Source organism: Akebia trifoliata, chromosome 6 (assembly GCF_017979445.1).
Source record: "Akebia trifoliata isolate Shusen 1 chromosome 6, ASM1797944v1, whole genome shotgun sequence".
NCBI classification, from domain to species: domain Eukaryota; kingdom Viridiplantae; phylum Streptophyta; class Magnoliopsida; order Ranunculales; family Lardizabalaceae; genus Akebia; species Akebia trifoliata.
In genome coordinates, this window is record NC_141380.1 from 2,058,906 (window position 1) to 2,077,398 (window position 18,493).

The 18,493-nt window shown below is 34.3% G+C and overlaps 2 protein-coding genes across 3 annotated transcripts; both read right to left on the bottom strand.

Moving 5' to 3' along the window:
* Nucleotides 1-391: 391 nt before the first annotated feature.
* On the bottom strand, nucleotides 392-5,351 carry LOC147399521 (ABC transporter G family member 31-like). 2 transcript variants are annotated; one of them, XM_086444909.1, is made up of 15 exons: nucleotides 5,227-5,351; nucleotides 4,974-5,134; nucleotides 4,758-4,861; nucleotides 4,502-4,658; nucleotides 4,350-4,415; nucleotides 4,125-4,255; nucleotides 3,696-4,022; nucleotides 3,327-3,617; nucleotides 3,131-3,214; nucleotides 2,119-2,252; nucleotides 1,754-1,981; nucleotides 1,392-1,563; nucleotides 1,221-1,308; nucleotides 822-988; nucleotides 392-744 (listed from the first exon to the last, which is right to left on the bottom strand). In XM_086444909.1, exons 2-15 carry the CDS (start codon nucleotides 5,119-5,121, stop codon nucleotides 478-480), a joined length of 2,364 nt encoding a protein of 787 aa, XP_086301035.1. In that variant the 5' UTR covers nucleotides 5,122-5,134; nucleotides 5,227-5,351; the 3' UTR covers nucleotides 392-477. The 2 variants fall into 2 exon arrangements, with proteins under 2 accessions (XP_086301035.1, XP_086301036.1); XM_086444910.1 differs by lacking the exons at nucleotides 4,125-4,255; nucleotides 4,350-4,415; nucleotides 4,502-4,658; ... (1 more) ...; nucleotides 4,974-5,134; nucleotides 5,227-5,351.
* Nucleotides 5,145-17,481, bottom strand: LOC147399522 (ABC transporter G family member 31-like). The gene is made up of 13 exons (XM_086446530.1): nucleotides 17,385-17,481; nucleotides 14,333-14,567; nucleotides 11,479-11,760; nucleotides 11,038-11,160; nucleotides 9,724-9,844; nucleotides 9,523-9,611; nucleotides 8,514-8,598; nucleotides 8,233-8,395; nucleotides 7,835-7,911; nucleotides 7,606-7,750; nucleotides 6,773-6,855; nucleotides 6,394-6,675; nucleotides 5,145-5,543 (listed from the first exon to the last, which is right to left on the bottom strand). Exons 1-13 carry the CDS (start codon nucleotides 17,479-17,481, stop codon nucleotides 5,145-5,147), a joined length of 2,181 nt encoding a protein of 726 aa, XP_086302656.1.
* Nucleotides 17,482-18,493: the final 1,012 nt, after the last annotated feature.

Here is an 18,493-nt window from a genome sequence, read left to right on the forward strand (position 1 = left end):
TTCAAAAAAAAAAAGAAAGCCTCTGATCTCATTCATATTCTGACTAAACAAAGGAAGAATGCTGAACTAAGGCTCACTTTTGAATTGTCAAAAAAAGAATTTTATGTCAGAGTAAAATCCTCCAAGGAAAATTAGGAATCTTCCTAATAGGAGATTGGTGTTTTTCCTAGAGATGGAGATCAATTACACATTCTCATAGAACAAATAACATAGTAAAAGAAAACAATTCAGGATTCTCATGGTTCCAAGACATACAAGAATCAAATTTTCACAATTAGAGAACACGTACAGACTAAATTGAAACCTCTTGAATTATAATTATAATGATGTTACAAATAGATCTGTATTATATCAAATATCAAAATCAAAACATAAAAAATGTAAAATGCCATTTCAATGCCAATCTCAACATCAAGAAAACTAATTCCCCCATCGCAGCTACCATTGCTACTACCATGCGTCCAAAGTCTGGGACCATCATCTTTTCTGAAAATTTAGGAGCTTTATGGAGGTAGCATAGACACTAAAAAATAAGAAGACGAAGGCGATCAGTACTGCTACACTAACACCAATCATCCCAGGACCAAACCCAAGATTCTTCTCCAAATACTCTTTCACAGACCCCTCGAATTCAGGTCCAACTATATGATCCTCCAAATCACCAAGTTGAGAAGTAATGATACCTCGCAGGGTCCACGCTACTGGGCAAATATAATGAAACCAGATCCACCATCCCGGGATACTCTGTAAAGAACAAAAAGGCAAATAAGAAATCATATAGTCACTAGAATTTTATTCATCACAAATAACAAACTACTTACTGGTTTTGGAACGAGAAAACCCGAGAAAAGATTCCATAAAGAGTAAAATGCGGAAGAAACAACCGCTGCCAAGTGCGGGGAAGATGTTAGACCGACCGCCATCATCCCGTAGAATGTGAAGTAGGTGAATGTGAGGAACATAAACAGAAGGTAGAGCAGAAATTTCACTGCAAAACAGGACCCATGCTTTCGTTCAGTGTTGTCTTCGATAACAATCATTAACATGGTGACGAGTGCGTGATTTGGAAAAAAGTTTGTGAACTAATTATGTGATAAAAAATGAATGTTGAACTTTGGGTCAATTGATAGAATCTACTTAAAAACAATTACGGAGGAGAGACTGGAGAGAATTTGGTCCCAAACAACCAGCAACTTCAACATGAATGTGTAAAGTGTTACCTATTGTTTTTTTGAAGTTGATCATGAAGAATGTGATGACACCATATAGTATTGTTTGTATGCTGATGTATGGAATCTCGACAAGACCCTGTTGACGAGAAAATTATTATCTGATTCTTTAAAAGGAATAACAACAGGACCAAAAGCGCTACCCAACACCAAAACTCTTACCTGGGCTGCTGCATAGGGAAATGGGGAGTACATCCCAGCTGCTTTTTCCCTATAGTAAACAGTCCTCTCAATAGAGATAACTGGTTGTACTGAAGAAGAATTATTGACACCGAGAAATAAGCACGCAGAATAAAGAGCTCCCATAACCATAATCAAGTCTTGTGGTGTGTCCCTACAAAACATTTAGAACATGTTAAGCCATTCCTGCTTAAATGTTACGAGTCTTTCCATTTTGATCTCAATCCCCACTAGAAATGGAATTTAGAAAAAATATATGAAAATTGAATTCAAAATGAGGATTAGATAAGAAAAATCTGGACACGCAAGAACGACCGACAAGTAGGACTAAATAAGAAAATTACCTTTTTGAGCCCACATTCCAAAACACAGAGCCAAGTATGAGTGCACTCATTGTGGTAAAGAATAGCCTCACAACATTGTAAGTGGGGCTTCTCCAATATACCAGCATTTGTTTCCAAAAACAAATCTTAAATTGAGTAAGAGAATCTTGTGAATATGTAGAAGTGAACTTCAAGGGTTCTGAACCAGCTGGTGGAATACTCAAAAGCTCAATCGAATCTTCCACCACCCTAAAGAAAAGATTTGAAAACATTACATTCTGCTTGTTGGAGAACATCATTTTAATATTGGGTTAACAAACAAGATGAAACATGTTACAATCAAATCTAAACTGCATGATAAATGACAAAGAAGTGATCAAAATCACCTGTATTGATTGGAATTTCTGTATATATCTGCAAAGTCTTGACCGATCCTATGTTCAGCAGCTGAAGTGCTGACCTCAAGCATCCAAGTGGCTGGATTGTAACCATTGGGAATAGGAGGGATTCCATCGATTCTCTGTGTGAGGAAAATATGTTAGGATGACGAACTTATTCATAAATAACAAAACTGGTAGAAAATGAGATGCTTAAATATTGTGTTCAAAATATACTTGTTATATAACCCAGCAGATGAAGTATTACAGTAACTAATCCAAATGAATGGATTTTCATTATCAAAAGATGCAACTATTCCTACAAACTATCTGTGTGTTGGAGATACTTAGCATATTGGCTCATGTAAATTTGTATATATTTTACCTCTGCTAAACTTATTCGGGAGCTTATAAGCCATGGAGTTTGAATCAAGAATTATATAATATATATCATTCAATATATTAACTGATAGGCTCAATCTTTGCTACTAGAGAAATGCATGAAGCAGGATCAGATGTAGTAGCAATAGAATGTAAAAGATAAATTGTTTTGTATCTCAGAACATAAAAAAAACAGGGGAATACAAAGTAAAAGCAGCCACCTGAGTAGACGATTAGTGATTATAATTCAATTCTTTTCGACATGTAAATTATATCTTTAAAAGTTTGAATACATATAAATCTCAATGAATATTGTATGAACTTTACAAGTAGGAAGAAAAGCCCCAACTAGATTTATCTAATAGTATCAGAAGTGAACACCTTCTGCCAGCAAAGAATCTTTAACTCAGGAAAATGATGCATTTTAAATAGCTTTCCAACACCAATATCAAAGAAAAACTTGTGTCATTTGTATGACCACAAGTGCGAGCTAGTGAGAAACCAACAAATATATGTCTTTCAACTACAAGCTCTTTATTAACTTTAATATTGGAGCCTACATGTTGTAAGATTTCGATTCAATTGATAGCATTTCTCCTTCTACCAAAATAAATAAGAAAGTAAGAGAGTTCACTGGTACCTGAAAGTAGTTAATCATAGTCTGGGAGTGGTCACCAAGCTTCCCTCCATATATAACTCTACCCCCTCGTTTCATAAGAAGTAGCTGCATTGAAACCACAGAAGCAATTTAAAACAAATAAATATGCAAGCAAAAATTGTGAGTTCTCAAATTCATTTGAGGAATCAAAACTCTCAAAATATTTTTTTTTACCAACCTCATCAAATGCTTCAAATATATCAATGCTCGGTTGATGTATGGTACAGACCACAGTTCTTCCAGTATCAACGGTATTACGAACGGTACGCATCACAATTGCTGCTGCTCGTGCATCCAATCCAGAAGTGGGTTCATCCATAAAAATAATGGATGGATTTGAAACAAGTTCCACTGCGATTGTAAGACGTTTTCTTTGTTCTGTTGACAATCCACTACTCCCAGGCAAACCAACCAAAGCATTCCTAAGAGTATCAAGCTCTACTAATTTCATCACTTCTTCAACGAATTCCTGCATTGCATGGAAATGGATTAACTCAAAGAAGAAAAACAATTACACATACATATAAAAAGCTGTCAAGAAGCTAACATGTCTGGTTTTTTTGTCAACTTCCTTTGGAAGTCGAAGAGATGAAGAGAACAACAGGGATTCTTCAACTGTTATTTGAGGAGAATGTATATCTGTTTGTTCGACATATCCCGAGATTCTGGCGAAAGTGCTTTGAATTTTCAGGTGCCCTGATATCCTAATATCTCCTTCAATATATCCACCAGTCTTCCTACCGGCAAGCACATCCATTAATGTTGTTTTCCCAGCACCACTTGAACCAACTAATGCTGTAAGAACACCTGGTGAGAATACTCCGCTCACATTTGACAGGAGTTGCAATTTCTTTTCCGCAATACCTTTCATTTCCTGAGACAAACAAAGAAATAGTGTAAAATAACTTGATTTAAAAACAAGTAAAGAAAACAATGATTTAACAAACAAGTAAAGAAAACCAAATTAAAAGTTTACCTTCGGCATATCAACAAAGTAATTTACATTATGAAATGTCATTGATAACGGTTGAAATGGAAGAATCATTCCCTTCTTAGATGCTCCACTTTCAACAGATACAGGCCTCATTCCAGGTATCTGTCCTTTTACTGCAAAATTTCAGGTGATCATTAGATATGGTTCCATATTTAATGCAAAAAAATCATATATCATTGATATGAATTTCAGATATTGGGTACTGACCACCAGTATCATCAGAATTCTTTTCTGCAGCATCGAGTGAAATCACCATTTGCGCCTTTCTAATAGCTGTAATAGTTATTCATGGAATGGTTATCAGAAAGACATGAGAGAGAGAGAGAGAGAGAGAGAGAGAGAGAGGATTGTGGGCTTACGATTAAGGTGAGTCAAGGCAAGAGTCACCACGTTATTGAAAAGGAGAGCATACAGTAATAAAGCACCAACACCAAGCCAATACCAGTAATCTCCACTTGGCAATCCATGTGAATGTAGGACATTATATCCAACTGTATTGTTTCCATAGTGAGACCTCTGCCAAGTGAAAGTGTGCAAGACCGATGAATCTCATTCAATAATAATTTAAATTAAGACATATATATGGAATTTTGGTTCATCAGCTATATGACATACCTCCATCCATGATGTGGCAGTAAATTCATTAACTGAAATTGCACGTTGTCCATATGATAACGGGGACACCCAAAAAGCCCACTCCCACCATGGCTTGATCATTGCTGATAAGTTGAAAACACAAAACACTCTATCGTTATATAAAACCACACCCCCAAAAGTATCATTTAATTTATTAAAAGGAAAGAAAAAAAAAAAAAAAAAACTACAGCCAACCTTTTGGAAGGATGAATCCGCCCGATAAGAATATAACTAGCAGTGCAGCAGATCCAAATGTATTGGCAATGATCATATCTCGTGAGATAGCAGCCATCAACCGGAAGAGGCCCAATGCCATTTGGTGTACAGAAAATAGTAAGAACATGAAACGGAAAAACCTACAATGTTTTAAAAAGAGTTTATAAGTACAAAGAAAATGAAAGATACAATTGCATCACTGTAACCGGTAAAATTGATGAACAAAAGATACCTCCCAGCACCAGGGGCAAAGCCAACTGTATAATATACGATACATGACCATACAACAGCTTCAACGATTGAGTACGGTACACGCAAAATCCAACTCGGAACAGACCATGCCCAAGCAGGATGAAATAAATTATCTCTTTGCTTATAGAATACCGGGAGTCGAGAAATCATAATGGACAGCTCAGAAAATCCGTTAAACATCATATGCACCAGTCCGAAAAACAAGCAAGAAAGATAGAGGTTTCCATTTGTCTCATTTGTATGCTGTGATCTTGTTTGTAGAAACATTGTGCATGTGACAATTCCTACAAATGCAACCTGTAAAATATGCAATAAAAAAGTTTTAAAATAAAACACATTATATGATAAGGCTCCCGAATTTGGCAAGTACCTAGTAGGGATCAATTTTGTGTGTTAAGAGAAAGAATCAACCTTTTTTTGAGTCTTACAAAGCAAAAACCTAAAGTAGAAAATATAGTTTTTTTTTCCCCAATTCAGCATACTATTTAACAGAGTTATACATGAACTGAACAGTAGGACATTGAATAGTCTAAAAGAGTTTGCTTAAAACAAAGTTTGTTATATGAATAGTCTAGATGTTAGATTTTTCGACTTCAAGTTAGCATTTCATTAGTCTAGAAATGCCAAAAAGGATTAAAATTCTGTTAGGATTGTCTCTAAAGTAGGGAAACCTTACTATAAGTCCAGATTGTTAAATGATATCCATATGGGCCCTGCAAGCGGGAGCAAAAACAGGGAGTAAGTATAGACCAACCCTACTGCCAATATGAGATCGGTCGCTTCTCTTGGACTGACCACCTTACCTTCGCTTGCTTTTGGCTATTAGTCAGGATAGCCTACTAACTAAGTAGTAAGATTTCAAATCTTAGTAACGACCCACATGGATCACCATTTTGGCAATCTAACACCAGTCCTCTAGATTTCATGGAAAAATTCAGATTTAAAAAAAAAAAAAAGAATTTCATTTCTGCTCTTGATCCAAGGTTTTCAAATTTCTTAGAATTTTGTTCTCTTCATCTCTGTGCTATCAGATTTGGATACCACAAGGTGGTACTATTGACCAGTCTTTACTTACTCTTTTGCACTCCCAACTCAAATGTATAAATAAATTAAGTAAATGAGAAAAAAAGAGAGAATTAAAACATACTTGGCATGTTCTAAATGTATAAAGGAAACGATGCCTGTTGATCAGTAGACCTTCTCGTACAAAGCACGTCTTGAAAAGCTCCCATTTAGATACAGCAAACTTTGTCATGGAAAGAGCTGAAGGATGACTCTTTGTTTTATCATATGGAACTGAAAGAGTGGAGTCTACAGACTTCCCATATACAGAGTGTTTGAACGCATCTGCAATTTTTGAAACAGGAAGAAACACATACGGCTTTGAAGGATTAGCCCAGTATTGGGCTTGATCCTTTCTGGATGTTACCTGTAAATATAATAATAATAAGATTATTAAGGTAAAGAATGTCTCTTTTCAGTACAGTACCCTCCATTAGGTGGACAAAATTTTGTAGGCATTTCACGATTTGATATGTCGTAGAGCTGTCAAGGCCAGTAGATATTTCATCCATGAAAAGGGTTTTCCTTGGCCCAACAATCATTTCTCCTGAAATGGAAAACAAACAAAGCAGTTTAACAAGGCATGCCCCAAACATTTGGCCCCTGACTGTTGTGGTTTGTGGAGCCTGATAGTACTGGTCAACAAGGAGGTATTGTAAATCAAGCCATGCCTTCACGTTGGATGAGCTTGGCGGTGAGCTCGCTGGGGGGTTTGGGGGGGTGACACTCTCAAAAGAAAATTTTCAAAGAGTATTTTCGTAATTTCACTAATATTATGTAAAATCCTAGTTAGGTTTCTTGGGGTATTCATATTTCTTGTTTTGGTGAAAGGGTGTAATTTGTAACTATGAGTTTTTCTTCATAGTGGAATCGATGTGATCCGTGGACATACCTCAATATAAAAGGAATCACGTAAAATCTCTATGTTTCTTTGTGTGATTGCATCTTGTGTTTGGTTTTTTTTCTATTTGTTTTCTTGATTGCGTCTGTTTTCTTAACATTGACTACACTATAAATGCGAGTTTACATCATAAATACTCAAGGCATTTTAGTTTTTAGATTTAAATATAAATGTTTTGACAATCAATGCCAAAAATATTTTTATAAATATGTCCATAAGTTTTTTTTATTTTTACAACAATATCATTGCACAAAGACCAATAGACATTTGTCTTTTTCACTAAAAACAATGGACAAAGGTATTATTGAAAAGTAAATGTGGTGGAGGATGCCAACGTTTCCATGAGGTCTTAGACGTTAGCATTCCCCTTTATATAAATTTTCAAAATTTTGTTACCTGTAGTAATTCTCTTTCTTTGACCGCCTGAAACACCTCTGAGCATATCATTACCAACCAAGGTTTCCGAACATACATCAAGACCAAGCACTTTCAAGATGTAATCTGTCGCAAGATTGTGCTTCGTGCCACCAACAGAAGATGCCTGTGCATGCACTTAAATTAGTTTCAGTGAAAACAAAAGACAAAAGTGGGAGAGAAAAAAAAAAAAACAAGTTTGGATAACAACCTTCATAAAGGCATCGATCTCTGGATTTGGACGAATGTTATATTCCTTCTCTAGTCTGGCCAGATCTTTCAAATATCCTACAATTCGCAAATCAAACCATAAAAAATAATACTCTACTAGTACTGCACTGAAAGATTACTCCCACAAGTCAATTTTTTATTTTATTTTTATGGATTAAGAGATTTCTTTATTATAGCTAGTGACCAGTGATTTGTGAGGGAACTATGCTGTAATACAAGTCCATAAACAAAGAAAACTCTATATTAGAGTGAAAGAGAATCTCATCTATAAAAATATGATTAATATGTGAAACTGCAGTAGTATTTAATACAAAGAGCAGATTATTCGGCAAATGAAGTGATGTTATAATGGGAATGGGGATGGAGTACTAAGCAAACCTGCAAAGCCATCGCTTGCACCTTGAAATCTCGCAGCATAATCTAAAGTTTCTCTCACAGTTAGTTCTGCAATATGATTGTCTGTTTGGCTTATATATGCAGAAGTCCTTTGTACGCAAAAATCGTCAAGCTTATGTCCATTGTATGTAATATTCCCACTTTTCTGAAAACCAAGCAGAAAATAAAGTCAGTGTTAAACGGTAGTTCCATGGTATTAAATTTCGATAATACATATTGTTTAATTTAAATGGGCTAAATTTCTATACATAATTTGCACTAACCTTTAAGGTGTGGTCGAGCTTCCCCGCAAGTACCTTTAGTAAGGTGGATTTACCAGAACCTGGAGGCCCCAACAGCAATGTCATCCTATTAAGACACAAATGTATGTGTAGACATTTAGAAGAGAAAAAAGGTCATGGATTTTGTAGAAATCACTTGCCAACTTTTAGCTAAAAGTTATATTTATTTTTTGATCACTGATTTTGTAACTGACTTAATAGGGTAACTCGCTAACTCAGGATACATAACTAACTGTACATGTTTTATAATTTTATGAGATGTGCAGTTGTGTATCCCGAGGGAAAAATCTGAAGTTCTTGTAGGTACACGTCACTTGAGTTCCCCTGTCAGGTTGAGTTACAAAATCCTTACACTTTATTTTGAGAGCTCTTATTGGCATCACAACTTTTAATTATTAGACCCTAATTATTTAAAATAAAAAACAAAGAGGAACTTTTCCCAAAACATGGGCAACTAATGTCCAAATTCCGATTTTAATACACTTTTCATTTTAATTCCCAAAACATGTTTTTCTAGTTAATTTGTCACTTTTATAATCAACAAATTCCTTGATAAATTACTAGTGAGATTACTAATAAGGTAAAATCGCTAGTATTTTATCAACTAAATTAAATAATAAAAGTGACAAAAAATGAATAGTGTATCAAAATTGATATTTTGTCGTATTCAATGCATGAAATGAAGATCAATTAAATGTATAAACCATAAGGGGTTGGCTCAATGGACATTTTGGATTGATAAGCAGTTAATGCCCATAGGTCAGATACCCAGTATGAGCATTAATTCCTTGGGGGTCACCTGCGAGGGTGCACCCTCACTTATTAGGTGCATGTGATGTGTAGACATTGCACGTGCCCTAAGACTAATCCTTAACAAGACCATGGTCTATAGATTGGGCAGAGCCCAGATACGGGCCTGGCCTGCTGTCTACGGGGATATGCAGTTATCGAAAATAAAAAATAAATAAATAAAGTCGATGTATATATATACCTTCCAGGTTTCACAAAACCACTGGTGTTTGTCAAGATTGTCAATGATTGCCTTGTTGGACGAAATATCCTTAAACTAGATAGGGTTTGCTGTCATCAAAAACACAAATAATCAAATAATCAGAAACAATCTTGTCTTAAAGCAATGATCGATATAAAAGAGAAAGCTACATATAAATGTAAAGGAGATATATATGTGTACCTCTAATGTGTTACGGACATAATTCACGAGCGTAGGCAAAGCTCTTGAGCCAGTCTGAACATCGGCCGTAATGTTCAGGTTCTCAAACCTCACTTCGACTTTGGGAACCTCCAATCCAACTCTGATGTAAGATTAAGTTTGTATGTCGATTTAGATAAACATAAAGATAAAGCATTTAAGAGAAGATTAATCCATGAATTCGGTAATAATAATATACTTTAATTTTATCAACAAGAGTAATTAATCTGAAGCCAAAACGACGGCGGATTGGTGTTCTATCCCATAATAGGGACTTCAGATATACAGGATTTGAAGTTTTCATGATAAAAGAAAGTGATTCTTTTTTTTAAAACTTGATCCAAGTATTGAAAATGAACATCCACAGTACTCTCAAACTTAAAATTAAAACTTGTCAATGAAAAATAACTTCTTTTTTTTTTTTGGAAGTTTTTAAAATTTTGCGTTCTAATTCTACATCACTGTGGCATCTGATACCGTTAGGGCTGCAACCTGCATGGGCTGTCCCGAACTCAATCCGGCCTCAACCTAATAGATGAGTGAGTCTGGGTCAAATTATGTAGAAGATGAATGGAGCCTAGGTTAAAATATCTTAACCCGACTCAATAGAACCCATGCCAGATACTTATATATATAAATACTTTTATGTTAATTATAGATTTTTTATTCCATCTTATTATTATGACTTGTGAACAATCAAGTAATATTAATGTGAACTTTGGTTTAGCATGGTTCGTATAAATATTTTCTTAATGATAGATTTCAAAGTTGTATTGTATTTTATTTACTAGTAATTTTATTTTTGATATTGTATATCTTTTTTTAAATATTAAATTTATTTGCTAATCAAAACGAAATTATGATTATTCAAAATGTCCAACCTGCCCAACTCAACGAAACCATCCAAAATTATTTAAATTTGGGCTAACCTGAACTCAACCCGATTTTATAATATCAAACTCAGGTTGAGCTTGTGTTTGTGAGCTTAGCCCGATGGTCAGGTTGAAGGGTCTTCTACTTGGGTTGGGTTGAGCATGGTTTTAATGTCCAACCCGCCCAGGTTGCAACCTTAGATCACGTTTTTTGGATGCCAAAACGTGGCCCGACTAGGAAACTTTCCTCATTAACTTAGTAATGGAAGTGTTTTTATCTTAGAATCCATGTGAGCTGAATAACAATTGAAATCTTACTACATTAGTCAGGCTAGCCTGACTCTAAATATTAAATAAGTAAACAAAAAAAAAACCAACGAATCAAAGCAGTTGGAAGTCACAAAGGAGATGAAGATTGCAATACCTATCAAGTCGTTCTTTAATGGCTGACAAGAGCTTGTAATTGTCCTGCTCATTCGTGGCCAAAGCTTTCTTGACAACAAGTTCTCGACCATTTATAATATCAAACTCAGGTTGAGCTTTGTGTCTGTGAGCTTAGCCCGATGGTCAGGTTGAAGGGTCTTCTACTTGGGTTGGGTTGAGCATGGTTTTAATGTCAACCCGCCCAGGTTGCAACCTTAGATCACGTTTTTTGGATGCCAAAACGTGCCCGACTAGGAAACTTTCCTCATTAACTTAGTAATGGAAGTGTTTTTATCTTAGAATCCATGTGAGCTGAATAACAATTGAAATCTTACTACATTAGTCAGGCTAGCCTGACTCTAAATATTAAATAAGTAAACAAAAAAAAAAACCAACGAATCAAAGCAGTTGGAAGTCACAAAGGAGATGAAGATTGCAATACCTATCAAGTCGTTCTTTAATGGCTGACAAGAGCTTGTAATTGTCCTGCTCATTCGTGGCCAAAGCTTTCTTGACAACAAGTTCTCGACCAAAACGATCGAGCTTCCTAACATCTATTGTCTCCGTTTTCTCATCTCCTCCATCTGACTCTGAAGCACTTCGCCTCAAGAGTGCGTAATTCGCTCGTTTATGAGGAGGGAATCTCTCAATAGCTGCCCAAAGAAGCTCTTCTTCATCTTTCGCGACCTCATGAGCGTTTGAAGTTCGTGCGAAGGACTCGTTTCTGCTATCGATGGAAATCTCAAGTGCTCACTCCTATTCGAAGCCGCAGCCATTGAAGCTCTGCTTTGAATTCTCTCCCTCGCAGATTTCTAGAATGAAAATCAGAGAAGAGAGATCGTAAAGAGTTTAGAAGATGTGAACGACAAATCGGAGTTTTTGTTGGATTGAACCTCGTCTTTGGACGCTCCCGCGAGTTTTGAACAGAGCGAATTACTTATCTGTCACCTATTTATAACTGTAATGTCCAAGTTGTCCTACAACTCGTTTTCCACGTTGGACAAACAAACGGCTGAGATACGAATAGAGACTTGTGACCACACATTTTCTTTGCGATTGATATAATCTCATCATATCAACCGTTTGTTGGATACTTGTGTCCGATACCGAATTATACTAGAATTTTACTTATACTTTTGCATTTTGGTTTCGAGTTTGATTCGAACTCCTACCATCCCGTAGAGTAAGGCTAGACTGACTAAGTTAGTAAGGGATTTTGAGACATCCAAAAACATGATCAGATATTACATCAAAAAAATATAATGGTTCTAGTTCTAAATACCTTAGGAATTGAACATGAACCGACCCATTGACACCCTTAGTCCACGCTACTTCAGTTCATGCAAAAGGCTAAGGAATAGAAAAGATAATAAAGTTAGATGATATTGTTGGAAAAGGAGAGAAGAGAAAAGACAATAAATTTGGGATATTCTTAGGTAGGTAAGGAGAAAAAAGACAATAAAATTGTCTTCGAGATTCATGGTTAGATTAAAAAGGGAAGCAACCATCCTATTTTCTATATATACTAGATCTACAATTTCTTCGTGCCTACGACATAAGCATCTTTTTTGGGGTTAAGGAAATAAAAGAGGAAAAATAATAAAGTTGGAAGAGTATTTATTAAAAAATCTTTTGGGTTGAAGGGGAAAAAGAATAAAATTAGAGAAATACTATTTTTAAGAAATGGAGGAGAAGATGAAAGACAATAAAGTTGGAGAGATAACATTGAAAAATTAATAGAAGAAAGAGATAAAGGTAGGGGTGTTTTTGGAAAGATGAAGAAAATAAAAGGTAAAAAAGTAAAATTTGTCCTCAAGATTATTTATTTATGAATATAAATCTTAAGACAAAGAGAGTGGGACCCATTGTTTTGTTTTATTTAGAGTGCTGATAATTTGACTTAGGCACGTGGCAACTTAATCGACTTACCTGACGTGATAGGCTCGTGAATCGTAGATGTGTGTTCCTCAGGATACAAAACTACAATTCCCTATAAAAGGTGCAGTTTGTATCTCGAAGAGAGCATATCTACAATTTTCAAGCCTGTCACATCAGATAAGTCAATTAAGTATGCCATGTGCTTAAGTTAGATTGTCATAACTCTTCTATTTATGTAATACTAGAGTTTGCCTGGGCATCCTTTTTGTGGTTAAAGAGGTAGTAAGATAGGAAAGATCGTAAAGTTATAGGAATATAATTGAAAATGATGGTAAAAGATGAAATATTGTAAAATTGGAGGGCTATTATTGCAAAATAGAGGGAGAAGAAGAGAAGAAAAATAATAAAATTGTAGGGGTGAAGAGGACAGACAATAAAGTGGGGTATTGTCGATCCCACTCCAACGTAGGTGGAATGGGATGTTTATACCCCATAATTGTAACTAAAGTGTGACTCACCATTGTGTTTTATTTTATATATGACTAATGATAAACTTACCCGAAAAAAAGTCACTAAAAATTCACTTGCTATAACCATAAATCTTTTTTCCTTTGTGTAGCCCGAAGAAAAAGATCCATGGTTCTATGTACATGCCACATCTGACAATGAATTTTGAATGGCTTTTTTCGAGTCAGTTTATCATGACTCTTTATATATATATGAGGAATGCTAATGTCCAATACTTTATGTGGACATTAGCATTGTCCAACACTTTTTTTCAATAATACCCCTCATTATTTTGTCTTTTAGTGAAAAAGACAAAATTATATTAGTCTTTTACACAATAAATTCTTGCTTACATAATAAATGTTATGAACATTTAAATATATTTTTAAATTATATACTATATATATATATGGGGGTCAGGATCAATGGCCATATGAAAAAACATATGTAAAAAACAATGTCACATTAATAAATTTTCAAAATATGGATTAGAAGTTTCGGCTTGATGATTTTCTGTGATGATGATTTATATGATGGGAAGATCATCTTGAGAAAAAAAAATCAGTCCAATCTGAAACTTCTAACCCCATTAAAAGTGATTTAAAATGTGGACCATCGATTTTTTGTCAATTTTTATCAATAATTTGTAAATCACTTTTGATGGATTTAGAAGTTTCAGATTGAGCTGATTTTTTGTGAGGATGATCTTCTCATCGTAGTGACTATCCTCACAAAAAATCAGCTCAATCCAAAACATCTAACCTATATTTGAAAAACCATTGTTTTTACATATCTCCCTTGAACCACCCCATATATATATATATTTATTTATTTATTTATTTTTGAAGATTAAGAGGGGGGGCGGGGTGGTGGTAAGGTTGACTCTCAAACATAAAACACAAAACAACTACATTCTGTCATAAGCATGCCCATTGGCATCCTTGCTTTCAATTCTTTGCAATTCAATAGGGAGATTCATAGGGTGTAACATGATAGCACCTGGGGAGTTGAAGAAGGAAGCGAGATAGTCCACGGCTTGATTGCAATCCTTGTAGCAGAAGGAGAACTCAATGCTTCGAAATTGGGCAATTGCAATCTTGATAGCTTTTACAATATTTTCCCTTTTCCATAGAACTGTTGTTTTCCCTTTGATGAGTCTATGCCCACTAAATTAAAAGCCTTTGTTGTATTAAATGGTTTAGCAATCAATGCCAACATAATAAATGTATTTATTAATGGTAAAATAAATGCATTTATTAATGACATAATAAATGTACTTATTGTATAAAAAACTAACATACCCTTATATTTTTCACTAAAAAACAAAACGAGGAGAGGAATGCTAACATCCAAAACCTTAGAGGGATATTGGCATTCTCCAACACTTTATTTTTTGAATAATAGCCTATTCATTTTTTTTTTTAGTGAAAAAATAGGGGTATGTTGGTCTTTTACATAATAAATGCTTGTTTGTATTGATTACCAAATCATTTATTGTAACAAGACATTTAATTCTAAAAATTAAATGCCCTTAGTATTTATTATGAAATAGACATTTAGTAATTATATAAATAAGCATTTATTATGTAAGAGACTAATATACCCTTATCTTTTTTACTAAATGAAAAAATAGATAGGGATATTATTGAAAAAAAAGTGTTGTAAAATGCTAACTTCCCCATGAGATCTTGGACGTTAGCATTCCCCTAATATATATATGGGTAACGATTGGTTGTCTAAGTTTGAGCCAAAATCCTAATCAAAGTGATTTGCCTGATATGGGCTAACAGTTTCGGAATGAATTGATTTTTTGAGGATGATCGATGATGATTCTCACAAAAACTTAGTCAATTCTGAAACTTCTAACTCCAGTTTATAAGTTGAAGAATCATGGACTGTCAATTTTTACTGTTTATTTATGAACTACTTTTGATGGGATTAGAAGTTTTAGAATGGGCTGATCTTTTATAAGGATAATTTCCTCACCATAGAGACTCTCCTCATAAAAAATCAGTCCATTCCAAAACTTTGGGTAGGAATTTGGTTGTTGAACCTAACCCTCTATATATAAAATAAAATACAATGGTAAGGCCCACTTATGTGGGATAAAGGTCTTATCCAAGCTATTGTGACCACCCACTCTTAATTTCCTCTTACCCTGCCTCCCCCCCCTACTCTTTTTCAATAACTTCTTTAACTTTACTATCTATCATCTTTTACCCTTTCAACCTCAAATTTTTTAATAACCCCCTTCAATTTTGTTATTTCTCCTCTTTTACCCCTTTAACCCCAAAAGAGGATTCCCTCGATATAGGCATGGGCGAACTCTAGTATATATATATTGAGATAGAGAGAAAGAGATGGGATTATATGGATTGAAGGACTGGCTATCATGTGGACCGCATGTGCATGTCACCTAAAAACACAATCAGGTGCCACATGGATGTAGAGCATAAAGTTTTATGAACTTTAAAAAAAAATCTTTTTTTAATGGGAGCGGTTCGACAGCCCTAAAGTTTGCCAAGTTTGGTGCTAAACATTTTTTGTAAATCACTTTTGATGGGGTTAGAAGTTTTGGAATAGGCTGATATTTTGTGAGGATGATCTCTACGATGAAGAGATCATCCTCACAAAAAATCAGCTCATTTTGAAACTTCTAACCCTAATTTACAAGTTGAAGAATCGTGGACCGTCCAATTTTTGTAAATAACTTTTGATGGGGTTAGAAGTTTTGGAATAGGCTGATTTTTGGTGAGGATTATCTCCTCATCATAGAGATCATCCTCACAAAAAATCAGCTCATTCCAAAGGTTTTAACCTATATTTTGAAAAATGTTTGGCACCAAACTTGGCAAACTTTAGGGCTGCCGAACTGTCCCCTTTTTTAATAGGTAGATTTAAATTTTAAATTTTAGAGTACAATGGCCGTCCATTTTAAAGTCAAGATATAGTATAAAAAATTGGATTTTTTTTCAAACTCAATCTGGACCACGAAATCTTTTGACAAGTTTGATTTTTCGCTTTTTTGAGCCTGGTACTAGATAGATCTTCTCGAAATACCCAAAACGCATATATTATAATAGTGAACAGAAAATCAAATCAAACGTTATGACTAAATCTTTAAATTATGACTATATTGTTCTCCATTCGTTAGTCATTCTCATAATCAAATCAAATCTTACATCTAAATATTTGAAATAATGTGTACTCTATTCGTCATTTAGCATCACAAATTGTTGGAATGGATGGTAATCACTGTTGAAAAATCAAGGTATGTTATAAAAGGTGAAAAAAAAATAGTATTTTGGATTTTTTTTAAAACTACCATAAGGGAGATGGGGTTGAGGGGAGATTACGAAAGAAAAAGTTACTAAATGGATCATCAAAACACCACCCAAAAGAAACGGGGATTTAGAAAGAAGCCTCCCACATACTGTGCATTAAATTATTTTCACAAGAATGAAATAATATTGGGTCCCATATTTTTCGTGTGTTTTGCATTGTTAAATCTATTCAACGCCTTAAACTGTTTTTTCAAGCATTTCTCTCAATCATTTTCTTTAAAAATTCACATGTATTTCATTTGAGACCCATTATTTATGAGAAACACACAATACTTCATTTTTCATGTAAATTTTATGACCGTTTCGCATTCCATCTACTTCATTTTTTTTTGTTTTAGGCATTATATAATTCTTTTTCAATAAGAATTCATATTCATGAGCTTAGTAATGACAAAAGGTTCAGTATGTAATGAGATGTTTGAGAGGGAACTAAAATATATTAAGCATTCACAAAATAAAGTGCATTTTACAACATCTTATGATATACCAAGCAGGTCATAATTATAATCATATTTCCAAATTGATTTTATTATATGAAAAAATAAAATCATAAAATATCATTTTAATGTGATTTCCAACTGGGTGTTTAGAACTTGTAGCAATTTTCTTTTCTTATTACAGTCCATGCCAATTTCAATATCAAGAAAACTAACTGTGGTTTTCCAAATTGCAGAATCAATGGTTATTACCAAGTCTTCGAAATCTATGTCCACCATCTTTTCTAAAAGTTTAAGAAGTTTATGGAGGTGACATAGACACTGAAGAAAAAGAAGATCAACTCAACAAGCACGGCTATGTTAACACCAATCATCACTAAATCCAAGATTCTTCTCTAAGTACTCTTTCACAGGCCCCTTGAATTCAGCTCCAGCAATACGACCCTCAAAATCACCAGCGGAGAAATTATGATACCTCGCAGGGTCAATGCCACCAGGCAAATATAATAAGATCAGATCTATTGTTCTGGGATACTTCGATAAAAACAAAATATAAATAAGAAATAAAAAAGTAGGTGTTGGTGTTTTATTCATCACAAACAATAAACTATTTATAGAGAAGATGTGAGACCATCCACCATAATCACGTAGAAGATGACATAGGTGGATGCTATAACTTAAATAGAAGGAAAAGCAACAAAAAAAAAAAAAAAAAAATCATTGCAAAACATTAGCATGCTTTGTTTTTTTTCTCGGTAGTGTTGTATTTCTATAACAATCAATCACATAGTTTCTTAATGCAAAAAGATTTTTACTACAATTTTCTAACAACTTATTCAATTTAACTAAAAGGGACAAAGATTTAAGTAACCAATACAAAATACCCCAACAGTTTTTATTTTATTATTTATAGGAAATGGGGAGTACATTTCAGCTGCTTTCTTCCTATAGTATAGAATCCTCTCAATAAAGAGCTCCCATAACCATAATCAAGTCTTGTGGTATGCCCCTTCAAATCATTTAGAACATGTTACAATCAGTCCTACAGATAAACATAATTCTGTCCATTTGATAAAAGCTCATATTTAAAGGTTATGGTCTTTCCATTTCATCATCAATCGCCACTAGATGCCTGAATGAAGACAAATATGCCCAATATATATATAATTCCAAAAGATTATATTCAACCATACTAAAGAAAAATCTTGAAATAAGATTTGTGTATAAAAGAATTTAATAACAAGGATATATATATGAGTAAAATTACCTTTCTGAGCCAACATTACCAACA

Excerpts from the sequence above, each read along its gene's own strand:
- LOC147399521 (XM_086444909.1), bottom strand. The coding sequence starts at position 5,121 with ATGTTCTTACTATTTTCTGTACACCAAATGGCATTGGGCCTCTTCCGG. Across the intron at positions 2,253-3,130 it reads CTATGATTAACTACTTTCAG|AGAATCGATGGAATCCCTCC; the intron begins GTACCAGTGAAC and ends TTCCTCACACAG. Across the intron at positions 989-1,220 it reads CAACTTCAAAAAAACAATAG|TGAAATTTCTGCTCTACCTT; the intron begins GTAACACTTTAC and ends CCTGTTTTGCAG.
- LOC147399522 (XM_086446530.1), bottom strand. The coding sequence starts at position 17,481 with ATGGTGGACATAGATTTCGAAGACTTGGTAATAACCATTGATTCTGCA. Across the intron at positions 11,761-14,332 it reads GGGCATGCTTATGACAGAAT|AAACGAGTCCTTCGCACGAA; the intron begins GTAGTTGTTTTG and ends CATCGATAGCAG. Across the intron at positions 6,856-7,605 it reads AAGAAAGAGAATTACTACAG|GAGAAATGATTGTTGGGCCA; the intron begins GTAACAAAATTT and ends TTTCCATTTCAG.